The sequence below is a fragment of the Antedon mediterranea genome, chromosome 2, assembly GCF_964355755.1.
Source record: "Antedon mediterranea chromosome 2, ecAntMedi1.1, whole genome shotgun sequence".
NCBI classification, from domain to species: domain Eukaryota; kingdom Metazoa; phylum Echinodermata; class Crinoidea; order Comatulida; family Antedonidae; genus Antedon; species Antedon mediterranea.
In genome coordinates, this window is record NC_092671.1 from 17,188,041 (window position 1) to 17,215,621 (window position 27,581).

The 27,581-nt window shown below is 34.3% G+C and overlaps 1 protein-coding gene across 1 annotated transcript; it reads right to left on the reverse strand.

Moving 5' to 3' along the window:
- Positions 1-403: 403 nt before the first annotated feature.
- On the reverse strand, positions 404-27,581 carry LOC140040607 (lariat debranching enzyme A-like). Its single transcript, XM_072086661.1, has 9 exons — positions 27,326-27,581; positions 23,268-23,382; positions 22,807-22,931; positions 22,251-22,417; positions 16,314-16,440; positions 14,550-14,647; positions 11,514-11,588; positions 8,456-8,598; positions 404-5,241 (listed from the first exon to the last, which is right to left on the reverse strand). Exons 1-9 carry the CDS (start codon positions 27,405-27,407, stop codon positions 4,413-4,415), a joined length of 1,761 nt encoding a protein of 586 aa, XP_071942762.1. The 5' UTR covers positions 27,408-27,581; the 3' UTR covers positions 404-4,412.

The following is a 27,581-nucleotide window of genomic DNA, read 5'->3' on the forward strand; positions in this document are numbered from 1 at the left end:
ATGTATAAGTACAATTAAGATTTTATTAGAAATGCTCTTTTTTCCAAACCAAAAATTAGTATGTAAAACTAACCCTGACAGTTTCTTCAGAAGTTATTACTACAAACCAGATGAACATTTTCAATCATACAATTAAGATTGTTACATTACATTTATGTAGCGCTCATTTCTATGAAAAGCTCACATACTCGCATTGGTTAAAATAAAACATCTTTAAATGTTTTTTTAAACTGATTATAATCGTTCAAATGTTTAATGTAACTTTTGGTAAATTGTTGCAGATTCTTGGTCCAGCAACGAAAACGAGCGGTCAGCAAATGTCTTTCGATTAGTTTGAAAATTAGTTAGGCCTAAAGAAAATAAAACTTTAAAAAATAAAAATCAGACTTTGAATAGGCCATTTATTTGCAGTTTTAATAAAGTTATTCACTTCTGTAGAAAAAAACAAACTAATGATCTCACTTATAAAAAGACACAAGAAACGGTTAATTTTAACCAAAAACCGTTGTCGGCAGACTATTCAGGTATTTTTTGCTTTAAGGAAATCATAAGATGTATTGTCCCTTGAAACACAAAAAAAAAAAAAATATTCTAAATTTAAATTGGCCATATCAAAGTAATATTAAAGTTATTCACTTTAAGTCGAAAATTTGAGCCAAAAACAAGTTTACGTAATTAACAGGTAAATTAATTTGATTACATTTCGTCTGGAAAATCTTCGCGAGCAAAAGTAAACAAAGATTTCAAACCATGAGTATGCATTATGCATGATGCTAATTAGGATTGTTTACACCTCGTCACGGTTTAGAAGGTGTTCTCACACAGATTGCGAGAAAGTTTTATGATTATGCATACAGAGTAGCCAAACAAGCGCATTGCATTATGAGATATGTTTTGATCGAAAACTTTGACTGGAAGTCAAAGTTATTTTTTGAACAAAAAAACGTCTGTATTTCAGTTAAATGATTTTTTTGACTAATTTTTGGTGAAAGTTAAAAATTATTATGATACTTCAAAATGACCCACTTTTTTTTAAAATCTTCTTTTTTAATTTTTTTTGGGGAATTAGTCAAAGGGACAATACATCTTTAAGATTACTAGTACTAGAACGTTAAGCCTACTACCAGATACATTCCGTATATAATACATATACTCATCATGAAACACAGAACATGATGATAAAATCATGTTGTGTAGGCTATTTCATTTCATTTATTTATTCGACATCAAAAGTTACTATAACATGATATGAGCTTGTTTGTGTGTAGTGTGTTGTGAACCTGCTACTTTAGGTTCAGAAGAGGTTCCTCCACATTTACAGGTTAAGAAAATATCCCCATATGAGACAACTGATTTTGGCTGTATTAACACACATATTATTGACACCGAGCCGATATTATTTCACTACTGATGTATGTATGACAAAAATAACTATAGAATCAAAATGAAAGGAAATATCAAACCAGTTTGATTGATTCTCAATCTTAATTAGGAATTATAATCAAAATTCACAACATAGTAAATTACAAACATTCTAATTATCTTCAATAATCATGGAAAATGTATATAATGAAGATTTTATGGAAGCAAATTATGCCAATTGTTTTCTCGGAACTTCTTACGTTTAATGTAATAGTCATAATCTACGGTCTTAATTCATAGTATATGAGTGTTTAACCTATTTCTCGTTATGTTTCATGAAATATCAACGGATTGAATGACGGGAGGCAAGTAAATTCATGAAACACTGTTAACCCAGCTCTGTTTGGAAATTACATTTATTAATGTAACTGTAGTAGCCTATTATTTATTTGGTATTATTCCTGTAATGGAGCATGGGTAGCATTTTCTTAATTATTATATTTCTACATTGACAGTATCGCATAACCAATAATTAGTGTGATGTACTTTTCAGTAGAAAATGAAAAAAAAAGGCTAATTACTCGGGTATCTTCTAAAATAAATGCAATAGTACAATGTTTCTTTAATGATGCCAGCTCATCAGCGTAAATACATTGTTTTCCTGCTGTATTCATGCGACATGATTACATCATTGAAAAAACGAAGCCACGTCAAGTTTGTGTACAGTTATTGTATCAATGAAGGAAGCGGAGTTCCTGTATTCAAAGCAACACATGTCATAGGCTTTTATTATGTTAATAACATGCAAACCAACCTATCCTGCTGAAAATTGAATAAATAAATCACAATAATAAGTACGATCACAGGTCGGCAAGACAGAATACATAAAGATATAAACAAATCATCTAAGTAATAAAATCGACACTTTATTGCATAAATACTTGTGAAAATCAATATTTTACAGAGTAATAAAATATTAAAATCAACCTCTGACAAAAAGAGGCTAAAAATTAACTACTGAACATTGTAATTTGTGAAATTTAGATACTCCTATGGTATCATGTGGTACCGGTAATGTAAACATATGCGCTCAATTACATTTTAGCGGGATGAATTCCTTGTCACTTCATTTATACGAATAGTGTCACTGAAAATGTTGAAATAAAAACTTTTACCGAAATAAATCAAGTTGTGTTCACGTATTAAATGCTTTGAAATAATAATGATTTTTAATAGAACCGGTATTGCAAAGAAATACGTAATAATATTTACCGTATTTTTACAACTGGAAGGGCTTGGAGATTTAGATTTTAATAAAGTACAATCCGATTCATATAAAATAAACGCGAAAACATTTATTAAAATAAACATTTAGAAATAAATTAAAACTTGACGGCATTTGGTTGTAAAATGTAATCATACATGTCATAAAACCTTTATAAACAGAAACAATAAAAACGACGTAAATCCCCGAAACAAAACAAAATGTTGATACTTGCAAATACATTCTATTTAGTAGGTTTGGGTTTAAAATAAGCAGAGTGAATCTAATTCAACCTGCTCAGCATTTAAAAACTTGAGAACTTAATTGCTCTAACAAGATCAGATTGTTGTTGAAGCAGTAGCTGGGATCAAATTCGGCTGATATTTATTTATGGACAACGTAAATATCATTTAAATAAAAATGTGAAATTTAGATCAAATACCAAACCAATACATGCAAATTAACCAAGACGAGGTAAATTACACAGGTATCAGTGATAATGTATAGTATTAGGGTTAGGGTTGAGAAAGGTTATTTTAATTCCACAGCTAAAAATAGCGATCATTTTCGGGATTTTACTTTAGACTTTCAAAGAATTGTTTTGATAGTGTTATGTAACTTGGTACTGTATTGTTCATTTATTGTAATTTTCATAGGTTCTTCTCTCCATTTATGGAGGCATTTCTGAATGAAATTGAAGTTTACTTTAAACAACTTATTAGTCAGTCACCAGTGGATTAGTAAACTTTAAAATGTGTTAATAGAGAAATACATAAAACAATATTTAAAATATCATGAGCATGTCTTTTAAAATTAATTATTATGAAGTCCATAAGATACATATTAAATAAATAACAATTTCTTATTACAATCAAATTTATAAAAGAAGATATTTACCATTATGTTCATGAGGGGTTGTCTATATCTAGATGCAATGATAAAAATGTATTTTTCATAATTATACAGTTTTTACATTTTCTTGTGTCCACCTTTCTTTTCAAAAACTTACATAAACTGACTTGGTGTACTGAAAGCATTTCTCAAATACATGACAGCATTATTAAGACATCGATAACACCATCAAAGACATCGATGAAACCACCATCAAAGATATCGATGGCACCATCAAAGACATTAATGACACCATCAAAGACATCGATGACGCGATCAAAGACATCGATGACGCCATCAAAGACAGCATTATTAAGACATCGATGAAACCATCAAAGACATCGATGAAACCATCTAAGACTTCGATGAAACCATCAAAGACATCGATGACATAATCAAAGACATCGATGACACCACCAAAGACATCGATGACACCATCGATGACGCCATCAAAGACATTGATGAAACCATCAAAGACATCGATGACACCATCAAAAACATCGATGACACCATTAAAGACATCGATGACATAATCAAAGACATTAATGACATAATCAAAGACATCGATGACACCATCAAATACATTGACACCATCAACGACATCGATGACACCATCAAATACATTGACACCATCAACGATACAATTAAAGACATTACCCTTGGCATTTTGGCTTCAGTGTAAGATTGCATACATTTGTGCCCTTTGCTAATTAAAACTTCTACCAATTCATTAAACTTGTTAATGTCAAATCTTTATCTAGAACAACTTCCATATGTACACAAATCCCCACCTCTACAAAAATCATTTGTTTTTATTTCAGCACCTGCTAACATTATACTGGGTTTGAGTACCTCCTTACAAACATGATGTGTTCTACCTGTAAGGCCACACACCTCACATATCTTCATCTTTGTTTTCATACATACTAACATTACGACGTTTGAATTTCTTTGCTCCTGGACTTGTTGAACTTGAACTTGTTTCTGTGTGCGAGTCAGTATGGTCTGTATCCTCCTCTTGTGATGAATATATGCTTTCATTGCGTCTTTTAAATTTTTCAAGAGAAGACGACGTAGAATGATCAGTGTCCGTATCGGCAGAGGTTTTTCCAGTATCTGTTGTGTTTCCAATGTCACTATCAACCTCGCTATGCAAGATAACATCACTACTCGAATCCAATAACAGTGGATTTTTACAGGATTTCGAGTCATCTCTTTTTTTAATTGCTGCTAATATCTCTTCCTCTTCATCTTTAAACTCATCTTCCAAAAATAAAATTTTCTTCTCTTCTATTACCTCTTTAACTTTATCATCATCATCTTCAACATCATCATCATCCTCGTCATCATCATCTTCATCATCATCATCATCATCATCATCATCATCTTCTTCTTCTTCTAAAGAGATTTCATCAGGATTTACAGATGTCTCTAAAATTGTATCATCGATAAAGTCATCATTGATTGAAATCTCTGCAACATTATCATCAGGCATTGAATTAGCATCTCCATCTATGAGATAAAATGGATCTGTAAGACCAAGATTAGCGCAGAATTCTGTGGTTTGTGGATTCACGCATGCACTTGGTTGTTGTGCTCTACCCTTAGAGTTCGCTGGGTTATATGCAGACGCCGTTTTTGTAAAATTGTCCGGTACTTGTACACTGTCTCCCATCGCCTTTCTGGCAGCCTCAATCTGATCTTCAGTTACGCTATAATCATACCTAAAACAAAATATTAATAAAACATAAAGACAACCAGATTATGAATATCCAAGCTCCTCACCAAAGGTCAAATACAACAACCACTACAGCTGAAAGCTGAATTCTTCAATACATGGATAGGGACTTTTCGATTTGAATGAAAGTGCATATGTACGTGGATAGTCATTTTGACACACCAGTGAATGAATGATACAATGACCATTGTAATCTAGTGTGCGTGGTGCTATTCCACTGGGCCAATGTTAGCATAGGCATAGTGTTTGCAACGTGGCCTATATCCTAAATTCCTTAAGTAAAGCTTGGTGTTACGAACTAGGCCCTAACCTGTATTATTAAAATAACCACTGAAATGCATACTGTATCCCCAGAAAATCATTGCAAGATCAAGCCATGATGTTTATAAACATTTGCAATGCTATGATGTCATATTCCCACTCGTAGTCAAGAGAGCGAACGGAAAAATGCCACTGAAAACTCTCAAACTTAGCAGTTGACATGCCAGTGGACTTGCGCATGCTTAAATCATATAAATAACATCATAGGGTATCAGACTACATTATGGGCATGTAAATCGAAAAGGCTATCTGTGTGAACGAGTGCTTTCACAGATAACATAACAATATACAGTTATGCTTATTCACATTCTGTTAAAAACTGTTTCTGTTTACAAAAGAAATTGTCAGAACAGAAAACACAGAAAAATTATACTGTCTATTATCGATGGTCTCAATGTTTCAAATATAAAATCGTTAAAAAGATGTTGATTTGTTTTATCTTTTTGCTGCCTTAAACAATAAAACTACAGGATTAGTCTTTGATAGGATATTTTAGTGATTTGACATTTCAACTGTATTTTTATTTACTATTAAACATTTACATACTGTCATCTTGAATTGTCGGCTGAATACAAACATTAACAAAGGATCAATATGTGATTACTGCACATTCAGTAATTTCAGATTTCATCAAAACATTTATACTAATGTGGCAATACAGAAAATGATAACAATTAAATATTTTTATATTCAAAATTTTTTTTCTCCAATCAGTGCATTAGGAGATCTACTAGATAGTGATTTAATTAGATGCGCTTTTTGGGAATCCGGTCTGTTGGTTGTGTGTTGTTTTCTTGTTCCTTCGCTTGCGTACCATCTACAGTAGTTAATACATAATTTTATGTATCGTTTTGAGGCAAAAATAAATTGTCAAAATGAAATGAAAGAATTTGAAAAGGTTTAAGGTCAAAGTAATATGTAAATATAAATTTATTTATTCTGGTCCTCAAGCTTAACTGGAAACTGAGGACATTTGTATTAGCCCCTCCACGGCAGACAGCAGTGCAGCGCCTACGCAGAACAGCACACCAGGAGACCATCCCCTACTCTTTTTAAATAGTGTACCAAGTTCTTTAACATGCACTATATGTACATGGGACCAATGGCTAAAAATCCAATCTGAAGGACGAGATAATGACAGTAAAGCATCTTGCCTAACTAAGGATGCAATCAGTATGGCTCGAACCCATGCCTAACACATGTTAGTCTGATATCATCACTCTCTAATACATAATATACAGCACCCAACGCAATTCCCAGACGTTCTCCCATCCAGGAAGCAACCAGGCCCAACGTTGCCAACTTTGGTGACCTGATGGGAACCGGTGTTTCAATGCAGTATGGTCGTATTACAAAAAAAAAAAAATTGGTTTTGTTTATGTATTTTTACGCGAGTATGTACTACGTATTTGGATTTGGTACAAAATTTTGTTTTTAGTTTAAATTAATGATCGATTTATTATAAAAACCTATGACAAATATATGTAGAAATGCAAATTACTGTTGAAAAGACAAAAGTTAAAAGACTTGACATAGTTGTCTTAGCAAGCAACACAAATACTGTCTACATTATTTGATACCTAAATGGCATTTAGTGCAACATTAAGTGCTGTATTATTGACATAACAGCTTCATATAACATGGAAACAAAACAATGGCACTGCCTTTATGGACAGGGTACAACTGAATCGACACGTTGACCTACATATACTGATTTTAGCAAATATATTCTAGACTATAAAACATCATATTAATGGAAAATTCTAAAAGAAAATCTTTGAAACAGGGCGACAAATTGAAATTCTATCAAGTGTGAGTTACAATGCTTTTGTTCACTCTATTCTAAATATCAAAAGATATTTCTCCTAGAAAAATTAATTTTTTATTTCATGTAATGATTCTCTACAATTTTGAAGACTGATAAATTCAAAACCTACACAAGAAAACAACAAAATCAGTAAAACAATGCTACACCTACTTTTAACGAAAAGTCTAAAACATTCGAAGCGGCAGCACTCCAATTTTATATGCGGAGGAAAAACAATTAAAGAAGGCTCCCGCACACTACAGATGTCAAACAATAAGTCAATAACGGAGTAGCGCAAAGTCAACTCGGCCCCAAGTCAAGTCGGCCCCAAGTCAAGTCGGCCTCAAGTCAACTTGGCCAAAAACTAATCGATCAACTAGGCCCCATTAAAGTATGGAACGCAAAAAGTTCAAATAGTTAATATTATAATGGTAGGTATAGTAAGGTTGGGCCTACACATAGGCCTAAAAAAATAAAACGGAAAATTCAATATAAATTATAACACACTCGGTCATTTTTTATTGATAGGTAGGCCCCTAGCCTAGTATTTATTTATATATTAATATTATTAGTTGTGATGTTAGCCTCACAGTATGTGTTTGTTACTATTAGGTATATATTTTGAGACAAGGATGAATCGAAATATTCTTAGATATAGGCTTAGTCTAGATAGATATTATTAGATTAATACAGTAAAATAAAATGTTAATAAATTTAAAAACTATATACGTATATTTAAAATTACTTTATTCTTTTATCAATGCACATTGCTTTTGCGTTCCAATTAATTGGGCCGAGTTGACCGATTAGTTTTTGGCCAAGTTGATGTGAGACCGAGTTGAGGCGGAGTTAATTTAAGGCCGAGTTGATTTAAGGCCGAGTTGATTTAAGGCAGAGTTGACGTAAGGCAGAGTTGACGTGGGGCCGAGTGGACGTGGGGCCGATTGACGTGGGGCCGAATTGACTAGGGGCCGACTTGACTTTGGCCGAGACAGTTTAGGGCCGAGTTGGATCGAATTTGTTATAAAATCTATTGTTTTTAACTGGTTTATCAAGAAAGGTGATCACTTACTTTGCATTGTATCCCTTAGCTGGCATATGTACCTGATTTGGTGATGCGGTCAATAGGCCATTAGTTAGTTGTAAGATAGCTAACCATTCTACATCGTAACACAGTGTATATGGCTCATCTTCCTTGCAAGGTATGTCCAATATCTATAAAAAAAAAAACAGTTACATTATCTCACATTTTAGCCCGTTTTTAAAAACGTTTTCTAAAATGTTTTTTTGTGATTTCATATCTCAGAATAGACTCAGTAGAACAATACCACATAGGCCATGGATGAAAATTTAATTTTAGTTCATGGACTATACCATTTGTGGAGAGGGGTGTTTAATGAAAATTTCTACTTTTCAAGTTAAATCTCGCTCTTCAAGAAGAAAGGCCTATTGTCGGTTTATCCAGGTAAGCTAGCCACGAAATAGACATAATTTTAATTCCCACATGACAATGCCAACTGCATGCAGTATGGACTTTCATAAATCATAAATTGCATGCCAGGAGACCATTTTGTTAAAATAAGAAAACAAGTTTACATTCACACATCAAACATTCTTTAAATAAATTTCTTTTTTAGGAAACAATATCCAAAAAAAGAATCTTAAGAAAATATATAAATCTTGTATAAGAGATTGCTGGAGGGAAGTAATACATCACTATTGACAACAAATAATACAAACATGACAAGTTTATCCTTCAGTGACTAATCACAAGACATAAATAGATCACACTTCGATAGAAGTTTTCAAAGTGATATTCATTTTGTTTCATTATTAATTATTATACAAATAATGTTTTTTTAATGTTTATGAATTCGATGGTACAAATAATTTCATGAGGTGAAAATAGAATTTCATATTTCACCGATTGCAAGTATTTGTACCATCACACGAATATAAAAATGAATTATTATTAATTATTTGTTTTATATAATATCTAAATAGATTCTCGTCATTGCCATTGTTCTGATCTTGTTACTATGAATGAGAAATTGCATCGTGTGCGTCGCCGTTACCATCAGAACAGACGATGCTGCTATTGGATCCCACGCAGAGTTTTTTTTCCGTAAGCGACAATATTTTTTTAGTACATAAAAAATTGGAAAAAATTACTATTACACGATCATTAAATAGTACATACTATTGCATGCCATGTTACCCACAATCGACCAATCAAACGGCAGGAATTAATTTAGGCATTATATAATATAATTTATTAGGAGTAGATCCATTCTACGGGCTAGTTTTCGAGTGTATTATTCATAGTACACCATCTCAACATTTTTATAGAAACTTAAATGTAAAATGTACCCCAATCTTTTCAAATAGCAAGAATACAATGAATAAATACAATGAACGTAGTGTATTAGTTGAGAGTAGACCAAATTTCACAGTAAAAGACTTGTCAAACATTTGACGAAATAAAGCATAAATGTTAATTTGTCATGGCAATATATATTTACATTTACCCATACAGATATTGTTTTAAAATATGTATAAATTGTAAATATAGAAACTTGTTCCTGTAATGAATATACGGTACTGTATGCTCTGAATCTCAAGTGTATGTTCTTAATTTAGTAACTAGTAAAGAGAGTTGATTGTGTCCTTGAGGATACTCTATTTATATCTTTTATTTCCATCATTCTTCTAATTGTCATTTATGGCCTCTTTTCATGTAATCAAGTATGTAAATAATAATTACTAAAAATTTTATTTGAAAGAACTATTTTTCATATGGAATTTAACATTTATATTTGTAGTCTTTTTTGTTTGTTTTATTTTTTTATACAGTAACACCTAAATAGTCATTTAAACTGAAGATTGTAGGTCACATGATACTAAAATAAGTGCACTATTCCACTCTCACGGGTGTTATATTCAATGTGCTGGAAGCAATCGACGATCGACACAGGCTTGATCGCATCACAAACAACAACAATGGCGCCTTTGTTGAAACTTTTCTTTGTTGAATGACAATGAAAATTCTAAATTACATAATGATGTAGACTAAAACCTGTTTTCCTGTCGACGTTATTTGACGCTATCGTTAACAATAATCGGCAATCTTCTACGTAAACATTGAAATGTTAACGATTTACAGGAAAAGGTACTCGCTATCATTTCAACTTGATCGTTTTCAAACGATTGACGTTGAACTGTAAACGATCAACGACGATAGCGTTGAATAATGTCGACAGGAAAACAGGCTTAAAAAAACACACACAAAAACTATGTGGTCAGTAGGCTAGAGGCCTTTTCAAAAGCTTCAGTTAAAACTTTGGTGGATGTAGAAAGCCAAACTAAGAAAATGCATGGACAGAATGGAAAATTATACACAAGAACACGGGCCTTGATCATCATCATATTCATCGCTAGCGTGCTAGCAATACTGTTTCTAACATCCCCCGTAGTTCACTGTTTTCCTGACAAGACTCCCTCATAAAATGCTCAATTTTGTCAAGATGGTTATCAACCGTAGGTGTTTCTGAGACAGGTTTTTGTTTTGATTTAGTGGATTTATGTTTAGAATCATGTACCAGTTCCCCGTGCTGGGAAGCTACTGATACATCAGCGGGAGAAGCCGGTCCGGACGGGGTGACCTTCCTGAGTTATCCACTATGCGTCATAGTTACCGGCACCTCGGGGGCGGTATTATTCCCGCTATTAATTAGCACGCCTGGCCTCGCAGGGTCGGCAAAACCTGTCAATGTTTCTGTCAATATTCTAGGCCTAGGTCAATCTGAATGTACCTTTCCTTCAATCAAAATGAAATGACTGATTAGATGTAATATGAAACAAATAATGAATGTTTTTTTATTCATGGTACAAATAATTTCATGAGGTAAAAGATGAAATTTCATTTTCACCTGGTTTTCATCTCATGAAATTATTTGTACCATTCCACTAATAAACATTCATTAGTTGATTATTAGGCAAGTGATTGTCATCACCACCACCATAATTGTTAATCTTAATCACTATCATCTCTATTGTCATAATTTTCATCAACATCATCATGAAAATCATCTTTTTTGACTGTTAGTGTTACAAAACAAATGAAATGAGACCTGAAGGAATTGACGTCTTGGTAAACATTTGTCTAAAGCAAGAAATTTTGTCTTCTTTTCTCTTCCATCACTGTTCTGGAAAAAAAAAATGGAAAATACAAAATGATTAACAATAAAATACAGTACAAGGCTACACCAACAAAATGGAATGCTATTTCTAACTGCATCTTTACTGACGAACTTTGACATGAAGAGGATTCTAAAGTGTAGCAAAGGCCCGTGGTCTTTAAATTAGGACTATCAAGAGAGGCCAAGAGCAGATGCCTAGAGCACCTCAGGCCAGGGATTCTTATGATCCTAGCAAACACTTTTTGGGCTATCAAGAGCAGGTGCCTAGAGCACCTCAGGCTAGTAATTCCCATGATCCTAGCAAACACTTTGTGGACAATCAAGAGAGGCCATGAGCAGGTACCTAGAGCACCTCAGGCCATACAAGAGAGGCGAAGAGCAGATGCCTATAGCACCTTAGGCCAGTTAATTCCCATGATCCTAGCAAACACTTTGTGGACAATCAAGAGAGGCCAAGATCAGATGCCTATAGCACCTCAGGCCAGTGATTCCCATGATCCTAGCAAACATGTTGTGGACTATCAAGAAAGGCAAAGAGCAGATGCCTATGGCACCTTAGGCCATAAGAGAGAGGCCAAGATCAGATGCCTAATAGCACCTCAGGCCAGTGATTCCCATGATCCTAGCAAACATGTTGTGGACTATCAAGAGAGGCAAAGATCAGATGGCAAGAGCACCTCAGGCCAGTGATTCCCATGATCCTAGCAAACACTTTGTGTACTATCAAGAGAGGCCAATAGCAGATGCCAAGAGCACCTCAGGCCATACAAGAGAGGCCAAGATCAGATGCCTAATAGCACCTTAGGCCAGTGATTCCCATGATTCTAGCAAACACTTTGTGTACTATCAAGAGAGGCCAATAGCAGATGCCAAGAGCACCTCAGGCCATACAAGAGAGGCCAAGATCAGATGCCTAATAGCACCTCAGGCCAGTGATTCCCATGATCCTAGCAAACACTTTGTGGTCTATCAAGAGAGACCAATAGCAGATGCCAAGAGCACCTCAGGCCAGTGATTCCCATGATCCTAGCAAACACTTTGTGGTCTATCAAGAGAGGCCAATAGCAGATGCCAAGAGCACCTCAGGCCAGTGATTCCCATGATCCTAGCAAACACTTTGTGTACTATCAAGAGAGGCCAATAGTAGATGCCAAGAGCACATCAGGCCATACAAGAGAGGCCAAGAGCAGATGCCTAATAGCACCTTAGACCAGGGATTCCCATGATCCTAGCAAACACTTTGTGTACTATCAAGAGAGGCCAATAGCAGATGCCAAGAGCACCTCAGGTCATACAAGAGAGGCCAAGAGCAGATGCCTAGAGCACCTTAGGCCAGTGATTCCCATGATCCTAGCAAACACTTTGTGTACTATTAAGAGAGGCCAATAGCAGATGCCTATAGCACCTCAGGCCAGGGATTTCCATGATCCTAGCAAACACTTTGTGGACCACCATCAAGAGCGGCCACAAGCAGATGCATAGAACACCTCAGGCCAGGGATTCCCATGATCCTAGCAAACACTTTGTGGACCACCATCAAGAGCGGCCACAAGCAGATGCATAGAACACCTCAGGCCAGGGATTCCCATGATCCTAGCAAACACTTTGTGGACCACCATCAAGAGCGGCCACAAGCAGATGCATAGAACACCTCAGGCCAGGGATTCCCATGATCCTAGCCAACACTTTGTGGACCACCATCAAGAGCGGCCACAAGCAGATGCATAGAACACCTCAGGCCAGGGATTCCCATGATCCTAGCAAACACTTTGTGGACTATTAAGAGCGGCCAAAAGCAGAAGATACATAGAACACCTCAGACCAGGAATTCCTATGATCTATTCAAACTTTGTGTACGATCAAGAGAGGCCAAGAAAAGAAGCCTAGAGAACCTCAGGCCAGGGATTCCCATGATCCTAGCAAACACTTTGTGGGCTATCAAAAGAGGCCACTTAGAGCAGATGCCTAGTGCACCTCAGGCCAGTGATTCCTATGATCTATAAAAACGTTGTGTACTATTAAGAGAGGCCAAGAGAAGAAGCTTAGAGCACCTCAGGCCAGTGATATTTAATCCTTGATCTGTCTAAAAACTGCCTAATTAAACGTAATTTGCTACATCTATGTATTCTATTCATTTAAAAACAAACTTGGGAATCAAACAAGGCCAATAATGTCTATGTTGTATAATAGTGAATATTAAAAATTTACTGTATGCTAAATTTAAAACCTTTTAGTAAATTGCTTAACTTGAACCTTTTTAGTAAATTAGAACTCTTTTTTATATAACATGTATACATCATTAATAGTTTTTGAATAATCTTTATAAAACCTTACCGTACACAAAAAACGTTGCCACATAAACTACCTAATAGTAATACAGTCAACTCTCTAAATACTGGACTCCCAATACCAAGTCCAAAAAGTCCCAAATTCATTTTTACCATTAAAAACACATTCCAAATACCAGACTTTCTAGAAAACCAGAAATATTTGACCGGCCCAAAGGTATTCCGGTACTGGGAGAGTTGACTGTATTACATATATATATATATATATACATTATATTATATTTAAAAAAAGCACAGAATAAGATTCACAAACATTTTTTTTTAAATGTTACTTTAATTAATTTTAAAACAATAAAGAGAATGGGAAAAAGCCACCCTAACTAAAAAGATACATACTTAAAACCTACATGATATGCATACATCCTAACCATTAGGCTACTGGGGCTTTCAAATTTGATTTGATGAGGTGCGGCGGAACAGAATTCAAAATGTCAAAATGAGTGGGAACTTCAAAAAGATACTTTTACATATATAAATTAACAGGCAAAGAGTCAATTATAAATCGCTCGGGGATATACTGAAAATGAATTAATTTACGATAAAGATGAGAAAATTAATTGTTATACATGTAATACATTTATCTAAACGAGTATTAAGAAATCAGAAATAAAATGAATACCTGATGTCGAACTATAGCAGGAAATTTGATATGCAAATGAGCTGAAAACCAATACTCAGGTTGTAAGAAGTGGAGTAACTCTTCAGAAGGAGGGCTTCCTAAGAACATATAAATAATTGAAAGTGTAATATTACATAGTAAATTGGATGAAAATATAAAGATACCCAGAGGATGGGTGTAACGGCAGTATGCGTAAACTAGCAAACAATTACGTAATTGTTGTACCTGGGTTAATTTGCATAAATGCCAGGGGACGTCGACGTATAATAGAATCTCACTGCTAGTGTTGAGATGATGCCAGCGTATAGACCGGAGGTCTTAGTTAGTATTAAGAAGTTACACTATATGGAGAATTCACAAAATAAAATATCTCGATTGTTACATGATACAAGCTTCCGTGTTCTTTCTTACGTATTATCTCAACTCAAAGAAGTGGCCAGTGAGGCCGCGGCTACAATGGGTTTCAATGTAGTTTAAAACCACATGAAACCAGACAGAAATGCAAGGCAAATACTACAATGTTCCATTGTTGTATCTATAGGCACAAAAATATTGTACAGAATTCCAATGAATGTTCTAGAAATTAAACAGTATAGAGTATGTAATAGCATCTGTGATATTGTTTTCATATTGTTTTAAAATATTTTATTATTTAATATTTTTAATCCATTCTGTTTGTGGCGGGTTTCCCACTCTCCAAATTAATCAATAAATATATGTATAAACATTATTTAAAAAGACCAAAGTAGTAAAAATCAAAATGATATTAGTTTTTTATGCAGGTATAGGTAGGGAAAAAAATCATTCAAACTATATATAACATTCTATACTATTATTATTAAAATGCAATAGTGCTGCAAATTGTTTGGAATACATGTAAAGTAGGCCAGTTCATGGTAGAAACTTTAAAGACAAAATTCTAGCTTATATTATACACACTAGAGCTAAATCCAGGAGAAGATTGAAGTTAAGCTTGTCTATACACTTTCAGACATAAAATTGTTAATGAATTGATAAAGTCGGCAATATTCAGCACAGATCTAGAGTGTCAACAACATTTAGAAATCGATAGTTTAATATTTTCCATTAAATAAATATATTCCGCATTATTTAAATGTATGCCACCTGATTGGTTATTTCCAACCATTTATAGAGGGCACATATCTGCATTTAATGTAGGTAGTAATGATAAACTGATTAGGCCAGTGTAGGCAGCCGGGAAGACACTATGTAACTGGTATTCTCTGTATCATAATTTTCATTTTTTATAGGGCTTTTCTCTGTTCAACTTCAATCTGTATTTTATGTTTACGATTGCAATAAATCAATTGCTAATATTACATACTATAGCCCTTCATCATCTGAAGACCAATATACAATATCCCTCAACTTGAACCCAGGGTGTTTTGTTTCAGTGTGCATCACAATGTTGAACATTAGGATTGTGCTTATTTGGTTACTTAATACTTAATTATATCTCAAGTTAAACATTAAGAATGTATTTATTTAATGTCTTTAGGTACATGGCCAAGGATTACCAATTAAATTAATCCTACCATCATATTTTGTGAATCAGATCACCGAATAACCTACCTCGAAAGTGAACATGGACAAACTATGAACATTGGACTTACAGTTTATAGTTCTTATCCGAGAAGATTTGTTCAACAACCAGAACTAGGAGTAAAATCGGCATTGAACCCATGCCCAATAGAATAAACACAACATAAAATGTAAGAAAATAAATTTGCTTTTACAGATTACCTAATGTTGTTGTCTCAATCTCCTCCTTCATAAATGGTTTAAAACGGAAAATTTTGTTTTTGTTACCATGGTGATAAACTCCTCTTGGCCAGTCGTGAGAAAGAATAATATCTGGTGATTTATTTAGCTGTAATTATAAAAAAATAAAATGTTAATTGTTTAAGAATGATAGAGAGAACTAGAAAGAAAACATTATTATAAGCAGATTATGTATAGTTTCATTATTACAAAAAATATGTATTGTAAGTTTGTAATTTATAAAGAGGACAACTTTACCATTCATAAGTATTGCTACGGACAAGAATTAAATAAAAATAAAAAAGTTTTTGGTTAATGCCAGACTTGTCTTGCCCACATGTTGAAATTCATCCTTTTTACCCAAATTGCCATTCGTGAGCCGGAAATCTGTGTTTGATCCCCAAGTATACTGAGTGTGAGATAACACTGACGTTACTCCACTCTCAATGAATTCCCACTCTCGATCTCCACACACGCACACACCAGAGATACACATGTGCTTATATTTTCGGCTTTCCCGATAAACATCGTAGGCCTAACAAAACGTCTTAGTTTTGATTTCATTTTTGTTTGGTTGATAATTAAATGTCGCATGCAATAAAGGAAGTTTTACGCCTCACTTTCAACAGCCTAGCCTTAGTCAGATGTAGTGAGAACACAGATATGGTCTGATATCCCAATATCCGGTTCAAAACATCGTAATGAATAGGGACAAGTAATTTGTTCCTTCCCCGAGTTATTATTAGTCTTTTGCAATGTTGTACTGCTCTTGAGCTTTGAGTTTACTTGCTTTGGAGACAAGTCTATTCCGTACTTACAAATTTATAAAATACCGTAACGTCTTCGCTCCGAATCTATCTATCTATCTATACACGTGTGTAAAACAGGTGAAAGCGACAGAAAATCAATGATGTTGACCCTCGTGTCACAGGTTTTTTTTTTAAATACGGTATTTTTCAATGGCAGCAGAAATGGTTACAATTTTACAAATTTGAAAATACCATATTTTATCCACAAATTTGGTGGGGAAAATACGGTATACAAAATATGGTATTTTTTTTATGAGCGCTGTTTCAGCTGCCAAAAAAATACTGTATATATACGGTATTCAAAAAATACCGCAGAAACAGGGCCAAAGAAACATTTTTATAATCAGAAAGCATAGTAAATGATGAATGTAATGTTTCATGTCTATACTACTACATTATTCTCCTGACTGACCAACTCATTCAACAAATTTGATACCATCTTGGAGGCATGCATGAATGTTTCACTAATCAATGCTGAATTCTATGACTTTTCATAAATTAAAATAAAATGATACATAATTTGAATGTCTTGTGTCAACATTAACTCTTAATGATCAATGATAATACTAATGTATGCAGATTGATTGATCATGGACATCGTTTTAACTGCTGGTGTTCACTCAGCTAAGCAACATGTTGCCATGGTAACATGTTTTGCATCATATAAGTGGTCCCTGGGTGATGGTTATGGTTGAAATGTTATCTTAGACTACTGTACAGGAATGGTTACTTTTCAGCAAAAATTACAGATTTTTTGTTATTATTTATTCAGGAAAAAATAACAAAACAATACAGAGAATTAAACAGATAAATGGTAGATCTAAAGCTCTGTCTATACTATCAAATTTGACAATATGTGATGTGCCCATATATGAACATGATGATGTCATATCACTACCATATTTGGGCATATCACTACTATATTTGGGAACATCACATGTCAAATTAGTTTGATAGTGTAGACAGAGCATCAGGAAGATTCAAGAGCAGCATGACGCTAATATCATCAATAACCTACTACTATTTACCCACACAAACTGTAGAATTAAATTGATCATTTTAACTATTGTATATATAATATAAACACGTTGCCCGATGGATTTAATAGCAGGACTGTCATGCCCAATGACAAACAAGAATACATTCTGTATTCTGTGGTCTATAATAGTTTGTTAGTAAATGAGAGATCTCGGTCCAAATTCAATATGGCAACATTTTTAAATTCTGCTTGTTTATATTATGACACTGCCCTTCATATGAGCAGGATGTTACTTACATTGAGCAGTGTATTTATAATACATTTCATCTTTATTTAGCTTTAAAATAAAATAAATTGTTCATATTACGTCAATAATGTTCTTTAAACTTTTCTGCTAGGTCATGGTGGTTTACATAATTCTTTATCATAACATTGATATAACATTTATCAACAAACTAATCCATCAGTTCTACTATTACATTAGACATCCTGTTTATTTACCAACTAATTATAAAACTTTCAGCAAAGATAAATCATCTGGGATACAAAAATATCAACAATTCAAACCAACTCTGTGTGTGTTTTTTATAGTCAGCCATTTTATAAAAGGCCATATTGTGTGCATCCTTAATTTGAATTATATCAAAGAATAATATATTTTTCTTAAATTCATATTTGTCCTTAAGCTTAACTGGAAACTGAGGAAATTTTAATTAGGCACACAGGACCTTTATGTCTCATCCAAAGGACGAGGCAATGGAATTAAAGCATCTTGCCTTACACTACAGTTAGCTTGCCCTACCACATGCTAGTCAGATATTATCATTACACCATCAATCTCCGGTATACAGTACAGAAAGAAATTACTGCTTCGTATCTACGCGTAGGCTTTCGTAGGTAGATCGTAGGTAGAACGTAGGTCATTGTTCTCTCCTACGATGTATTGTTTGTAGCCTACGATGTATTGTTTGTAGCCTACGATGTATTGTTCTCTCCTATGATGTATTGTTCTCTCCTACGATGTATTGTTCTCTCCTACGATGTATTGTTCGTAGCCTACGATGTATTGTTCGTAGCCTATGATGTATTGTTCGTAGCCTACGATGTATTGTTCGTAGCCTACGATGTATTGTTCGTAGCCTACGATGTATTGTTATGAAATCTAGGCTACGCCTCGATCGTAGGGTGGTTCGTAGAAGCATGGACAATGCAAACAAACAATGTATTGTTTGCTAATTAAAATCCTACCTAAAGATAGTAGGTCAATTTTTGTAGCCGCCCTACGCATCGGTTATCCTAATTTGGACGGAAATCCGCCGACGAAACGACATCGGGCCGGTGGACCTCAGCTCACGTAGAGAGAGTCGAGGCTAGGCCTAGCCTGTGTCGGCGGCCTACACTATAAATTATTTATTCCTACCTTGTTGGGTTAGCGAATTATAAAAACAACGACACCTAGGCTAGGACACAAACAAAATATATGCAAAATAAATATATATTCCATATTAAGATTTAACATACATAATAGGCCTTTTAAAATGATTACGACAGAAAAAGGCCCGACCAGAATTAATTGGAGGGGAAAAAACATGTGAGCTGAGCAGTTTAGAGAGTATTATGTTTCATGTCATGTGACACAAAATCCAGGTACACGATCTTAATTACTGTTTTAACGTCGTCAGACGGTAGCCACCCTCTCATGCTCGTACCGAGTAAAAAAAACATGTGAGAGATTGCGGTAAAGCAGAGAGTATCGCGTTTCATGCCATGTGACAAAAAAAACTAGGTCTTCTGTCGGCAGTCTTTTTGAGCGACCGATTGAACGTCCTGATGCTATTATTTAGAATGAATTGTTTACGATCTTTTTTTCTCGGCATCGTTTCTGGATGGGACTGGACGTTCGCTATATTATGTTTATTAGTTGGCCTGTTTGTTGCGGTTCACCTGTGTTGGATTGTGTCTCTCTCTACATTATACATCGTGGGAAATTTATATTTATATTCGCCGTTGAGTAGGTAAACACGCACGAAGGAAAAGATTACGATTACAAAATATTATTTATTTTTTATTAATTTACAACTTTTTCCTCCGCCAGTTAAATTTAACACATTCATTTCACACCTTACTTCACTAAGAACATCGTAGGGTTGTTTATTTAGGTTACAAACTCCCTACGAAGTTCAGAACGTAGCTCATTGAAAGTTGTTTATTGAGGTTACGAAGCCAAACAATGGAACCTACGAAGCCAACAACGTAGCCTACGTTCTATCTACGAAGCTACTTCGTAGGTAAAGTTGCAGTATTTTCTTTCTGTACTGTATGCAGCACCCGCCGCAATCAGCAGTTTGTAATGTTTTCCATGTGGTAGGGCACTGCATACGTTGGGATGTAAATAACTTTTTGTCATCATACTAATCTAAGCCTGAACAGCCGGAAGGTTTTTATGATAAAAAAATGTTATCAACTACATGCTAACATCATGTTCATTTATTTGGATATTTAGTTGTTCGTTTTGAGCAATCTATTTAGTAGAAAACCACCAGACAGTTCATGTAAACTACCGGGCGCGTTGTTGTGGACACGTTTTCACGAAGGACAGTTTAATAATATTTCAATATTTAACTTGTTTCTGGTAAAATAAATAAATAATTAAATTTAACATTGTAGTCTATTATTAACATGTATTTTATAATAATTTATATCATAATAACATTACTTGATTTTTTTGGATAAGTCAAATGGAAGAGAGAGAAGCGTAATTATGGCTGTTTACATTAAGTTAGTGTTACTGTCGGTCGTTCCATGATATATTTAACCAGGTGAATAGCATAAACTAGTATATTACATAGCCTATATAAATACGCGAACGTGATTGGTTGAAACTGCATCACATGACTACCGCTGCGAGGATCGTAAATCGTATATATCCTCGAGAACGATGATATTGACTGTGTAATTTTCGCGTAATAATCGTGTCCCCTGTCATTAATCATATAAATTCTCGAGTACGATGATATTGACTGTGTAATTTTCGTGTGCAACACTCGAGTTTGCCGATAAATAAACAAAAGTCATTCACTCGATCTTGAACTCGGGTGGAATTGTCACTCCATCGCAAGACAACGTTTCATCCGCTGGGCCACGGAATTTGCTTGAAGAAATTAATCTTCTAAACTATTTAAGTTATGCATACATAGCGCCCTCATTTGTTATAAGTCCACCCTAAATGTGATGAAACACCGTTTATGATTGGTCAATACTCACGGTAGTAACCTAGTAACTAGTACGCGCTGAACATCCGGTGATTCGGCTCCTCGAAGATCGAGAAGACGACGAATTGTTTATTCGGCCTACCTGATTATAATATTATTATTAATAGGCTTATTGATGGAAATTCTTCTGTTAATTTAAACGACCTAGGCCTAAGTGAATATTTTATTGCCAAGGAATCATTAATTAGTAATTATCTGTATATTATTCTTCGCAAGGTAAGGTGTCTAGGCAGGCTTGTTTTAAATACAATACAAATACTATAAGGAGGCCTAGCTAGCCTAGCTTCACCCAACCCAGCAGACTTGTTCTTGGCTATATAATATAACAGATATTGCCTTTTATATCGGTTAAATATAAGATTTGACATCCCCTCGGGAATGATATTAAGTTCTCGGGGAATATATATTTCCCTCAGCTGGCGCTTCGGGAAATATATATTCCCTCGAACTTAATATCATTCCCTCGGGGATGTCAAATCTTATATTTAACCTCTAAGCAGTCAATATCTGTATAATAATGGATATACAATAGAACTGTAGAAGTAATTTGAAATGTAAAATTATTTATTATTGACCTCAAACTTAACTGGAAAATTTGGATTACTGTACGGGACTTAGCAGTGCAGCACCTACCTAGAACAGCACACCGGGAGACAATCACCTACTACTTTCGAATAGTGTCTGTCCTATCCCAATGAGAAGATACAATCAGTATGGAACCCATGCTGACATGCTAGTCGGATTCCCTTATCAACCATCACTCTCCCGTCTATACAGCATGCAATGAGATTATTCCCAGATGGTCTCCATCCAAGAACACAACCAGTGTATGCCTGTATATATAATTTAGTAAAATTACCTGTTTCAAGCGGAAGACTTCCAGATTTCTGATATGATATGCGCTACGAGATGTGCTGCGATTGTAGGGAGGTCGCTCAAAGTGACCCTTCTTGTAGTCGTTTTGCTTGTAAATGCCAGATAAACCTGCTATCCTTAGACCACCATAGTTTAACACATTCGCATACCCTTTAATGATAGAAATGTGAACAGATTAAAAAATTAACATGTTTTGTGAGGGCAGTTGGTTTGTTAAATATTACAATTACAGAAAAAAAATTTAAGGGCATTGTGAAGTTTGGTTGAAAAAGGTGCATATTTAAGGCAAATATTTTACTTCTTATTAGTGGATTACAATTTTGAACATAACAGGCCAATATAGTTCCCAGGGTTTCCACATAAATATTTGGAAATAATATTAGGCAAGAATGTGCTCTTTCCTTACATTTACAGGGGTAAATGTTAATGTTGTTCTGCAATGGTTGCTAATACATTTAACTAAATTATATTGTGTTAAATATATTCACAATCTACTTAGCATAATGACATTTGTCCATGTTACCTGCTTAAATACTTACCAAAGTAATAAATATTGGGTGCCACCCATCCTCCATATGGCAACTCCTGTAAATAATTGGATGCTTCATGGTTACCGCCAATAAACAATGTTAAAATTGGAGCTTTTTTCTCACCTGAATAATATCTATATTAAAAAAAATATTAAAATGTTATTGTTAATAAAAAAAGACTTGTGTTTTATTTTGTAATTAGGATGGTAGTTTGATCTTGGTTTGAATTTTTAAGCACTTCTGATGGATGGAATTCTTATATTACAGTACATGACATAGAGGTTTTTATGTGTGTATTGAAAATGCAGGTTATTATTAGTTAATAACATAGCAAATCTGATATAATGAAATGAATGAAATTGTTATGCCATTTTGCAGAAATATTATGTCTATGTAGGATAATTTTTTTTTTTTTGTCTGAGCTAAAGAAAAAATTACTCTTTCAATGGGCAATTATTCGTAAAACTTACTTGTAAAAAGAGTTCATTGTTTTATATTTATCTGGCACTGCCATACATTGCAAGTCTGCTTCATTTCTTACAGATTGAAAATCACCACAACACAGCAGTAAGTCAACCTTTATATCTAACCAAAAAAAAAACATAAAATTGTGCACAACATTAATAGAGAAAGTGACATGTAATCAGATGACTACAGGTGCATGGAAAAAATTCTTGCTCAATTTACAATTTGCAAAACTGTATCTGCACTAAACATTGGCTTTGCACATGTTAACTGTGCCTATAGAAAATCAATAAATTACAAATGACCATGCTATGCCTAGAGTCCTGTACAGTACCTCCTTTAGGTACTGTAGGCTAACTACTAAGAAGTAGTACAAGCTAGGCCTAGTTAGTAACTTACTAGTGTAGTAGTGGTAGAGTAGGCCTGTAAAAAATAATTTCCATTCTCGTTTCTATTTTATTTTTAACTAGTTAGATAAGCCTAAACGCCGTGGCCAGGGATATGGTAGCATATATTTTTCTCTGGATGCTATTAAAGATATGGTATTGAGAAGATTGGGCCTCAGTCCTTCTCAAAACCTGATAAAATAAAAGACGAGTTTTGAACTCATGGCATCGTTCCCCATCGCTCCCCAGTCTACACCGTTCGGCTACGCAGCTGGCTTGTAGAAGCATTGACATAACCTATTTCATTTACATCTATGCTTACATAGCGCCCTCTATAATTACTGTTACTATATCTCTAAATTATTCTAGGTACTAGGCCTATTCTAGGCATACCGTAGCCTAAACCTAGCTAGGCCTAATCTAAACAACCTACATGTTTTTTGGGGGTCAGTCTAATTACCGAAAGCAATCCGAAAACAACATTTTAAAAATCTAAATACAAATTTTATATTTTTTTTAATGTCGCCCTCTACAATGACAAACAAGTACCGTATACATTCTGTATTCTGTGGTCTATAATAGTTTGTTAGTAAATGAGAGATCTCAGGTCCAAATTCAATATGGCAACATTTTTAAATTCTGCTTGTCTACTGTATATTATGACATTGCCCTTCATATGAGCAGGATGTTACTTACATTGAGCAGTGTATTTATAATACATTTCATCTTTATTTAGCTTTAAAATAAAATAAATTGTTCATATTACGTCAATAATGTTCTTTAAACTTTTCTGCTAGGTCATGGTGGTTTACATAATTCTTTATCATAACATTGATATAACATTTATCAACAAACTAATCCATTAGTTTTACTATTACATTAGACATCCTGTTTATTTACCAACTAATTATAAAACTTCCAGCAAAGATAAATCATCTGGGATACAAAAATATCAACAACTCAAACCTTCTTCTAGCTAGGCCTAGTTAGTAACTTACTAGTGTAGTAGTGGTAAAGTAGGCCTGTAAAAAATAATTTTATTTCCATTCTCGTTTCTATTTTATTTTTAACTAGTTAGATAAGCCTAAACGCTGTGGCCAGGGATATGGTACCGTATATTTTTCTCTGGATGCTATTAAAGATATGGTATTGAGAAGATTGGGCCTCAGTCCTTCTCAAAACCTGATAAAATAAAAGACGAGTTTCGAACTCATGGCATCGTTCCCCATCGCTCCCCAGTCTACACCGTTCGGCTACGCAGCTGGCTTGTAGAAGCATTGACATAACCTATTTAATTTACATCTATGCTTACATAGCGCCCTCTATAATTACTGTTACTGTATGTCTAAATTATTCTAGGTACTAGGCCTATTCTAGGCATACCGTAGCCTAAACCTAGCTAGGCCTAATCTAAACAACCTAAATGTTTTTTGGGGGTCAGTCTAATTACCGAAAGCAATCCGAAAACAAAATCTTAAAAATCTAAATACAAATTTTATATTTTTTTTATGTCGCCCTCTACTGATAAGTGTTTCTAAAGCTAAGACAGAGAGAAGACCGCGCGTACAAAAGCCAAGACCCTACGAAATGGTAGTGTTCACAAAATACAAACTAAAAAGCGTACAACAGCGTATAACCATGGTCCATGGTATAACACCGTACATTACTTACAAAATCTGTACACATATTTTGATTTATATTTTTTTGATTGTTGTTTGATTGTTAATGTTTTCGGTAATTAGACTGACCGCATTTTATTGTTATGCATTTCCTTTTTATGCAAAAATTTGGCGCTACTGCAGTTTCGCACCACACTGTTATATCTTCGATTTCTCGCTTAATTTTTTTCTCACACCCACATCATACAATTTTGGGCCATTATGTAACATGTTCCCATGATTTAGCCACCGTTAATTAGCTTTATCATAACAAAAAATGCCTTTCAAAACCGCTCCTTTTTTCGCGAATACTTCGATCGAACTGTGGCCATTTTAGAATCAGAAAATTGCCAGAAATCAATGTATGTTTTATTTTCTGTTTTTATTTTTAAACTGCATGCAAAGAGTGGTTTTTATAAAGAACCAGCTGTACAGTACATCCATATCAAAACGGCGACGATATGAGTCCGTACATAAAACATTGATAGGAACCATTAATATGAATAATAATACTAATAATGAAATATTAATTTAACCTTTATTATTTCGTCGACAGCCGAAAACATTTCTTGCTTTTCAAAACTAAATAGGCCTAGGCCTATATGTGTAATCGGATTTTATAACACTGCCCTCTATAGTTTATACAATTTTTGGGGTAAAATGAAGCATAAATTCTGGCAATTAAGTGATAAATATAAGATGGCGAACATTTCGCAATGTGTTGACAGCGAGTTCAGTATTGTTTAAAATGTTTTGAAAAGTATTGTTATTTAAAAAAAATTACTTAGTAAGTGGTCGAATCGGGATATGACCGGTTGGGCCGCCGACAAGTTGAGCCGCCGGTAATTTCTATGAAACGCCCAGTGCGTCTTTTACGACATTTCGCGTAGTGATAAACATAGAGTGGTGTCCTAGTACATAAGTTCATGGTCTTTAGGTTTATTGTGTCATGAAAATAAATAATAATTACATACTACAATGTTATTGGTTTGAACCGCCATACACTGTACACAGCAAAGGAAATAGTCATATTTAATAATTTAATTGTTTTTAATCTTTCAAGGTAAAAATGCAGTGCACTCCATAATATTTTTCTCGCGTGTATGCCTACCACGTAAAATCACGTTGTTTCTCAGGACTAATAGAGTATTGATATTCTTCGAATGAGGTTAAATAATTATTATTTTTTATTTACTACCGTATCTTTTAATATCATATTTTATTGAATTTTACAATGTTAATACACAAAATATTTTACTAAAAAACGGTGATTTTATGCAAAAAAATGGAGTTGGCCTTGTTCATACAACTGCCGCCGTCTGAGGGGGCAACATGTTTACGTCATTTTTAGGTAAAAACAATCATTTTCGGTCATGTTTTAGGCCTTATATTTTGGAATCTACAAGTCAGATATTCATAATTATTTCTCTTTAATTATAATATTTAATAATATATACTAAAAACCGTGATATATAAACTTTGGAATATACATCGTTATATCTAATAAGTAATATAAATAGAACTTCTATTAAATAGAAACGAGCACCGGCGAAAGTAAGCATTTGGCGTTTCATAGAAAATAACGTTTTTCTGACGGCGGCTCAACTTGTCGGCGGCTCAACTTGGCCTAATCCGTCGAATCGTATAAACATGTTACATAATATTATGTTGTGAGTGTAAAAAACGAAAGTTTAGGTAAGAAATCGAAGATATAACGGTGTGGTGCGAAACTGCAGTAGCGCCAAAAATTTTAATGCGCAACTAATTATCAACTAAAATATCACAAAAAAATCCAGTGTTCTGTACAAATTATTTATTTAGATAGGCCTATATTTAAATGATGGATGGTTAGACCGAGGGCCTACAGTATCACCTGTCCTAAAACGGGTCGTCCTAACTAGTCTGGCTAGCTGCAGGGGTAAGCCTAACTACTCTCTAATAAGCATTGCCAAGACCCTTGCTTGCTTGACCTTTGTTTGGGGGCCTAGCCTAGTAGTAGTAGTAGTATAGTAGGCCTACCTTCTTTCTTCTCGATATACTGAATGGTTTCGTATATTTTATCGAGCTCTCCATGGGCACAACCCTCTACAGCAACCTTCATGGTATTAATACTATTATACAATCAGTTAGTAAATACTGTACTGTACAACAAATTAATAAGCCTTCCTAAGCCTAGGCCCACAAGTACATAAACTGTCACAGCGAAAAACAGTTTTACAGGTGCTACATGATTGGTGGTGTAGAAGAGTACATGCAAAACACAACAAACAAACGC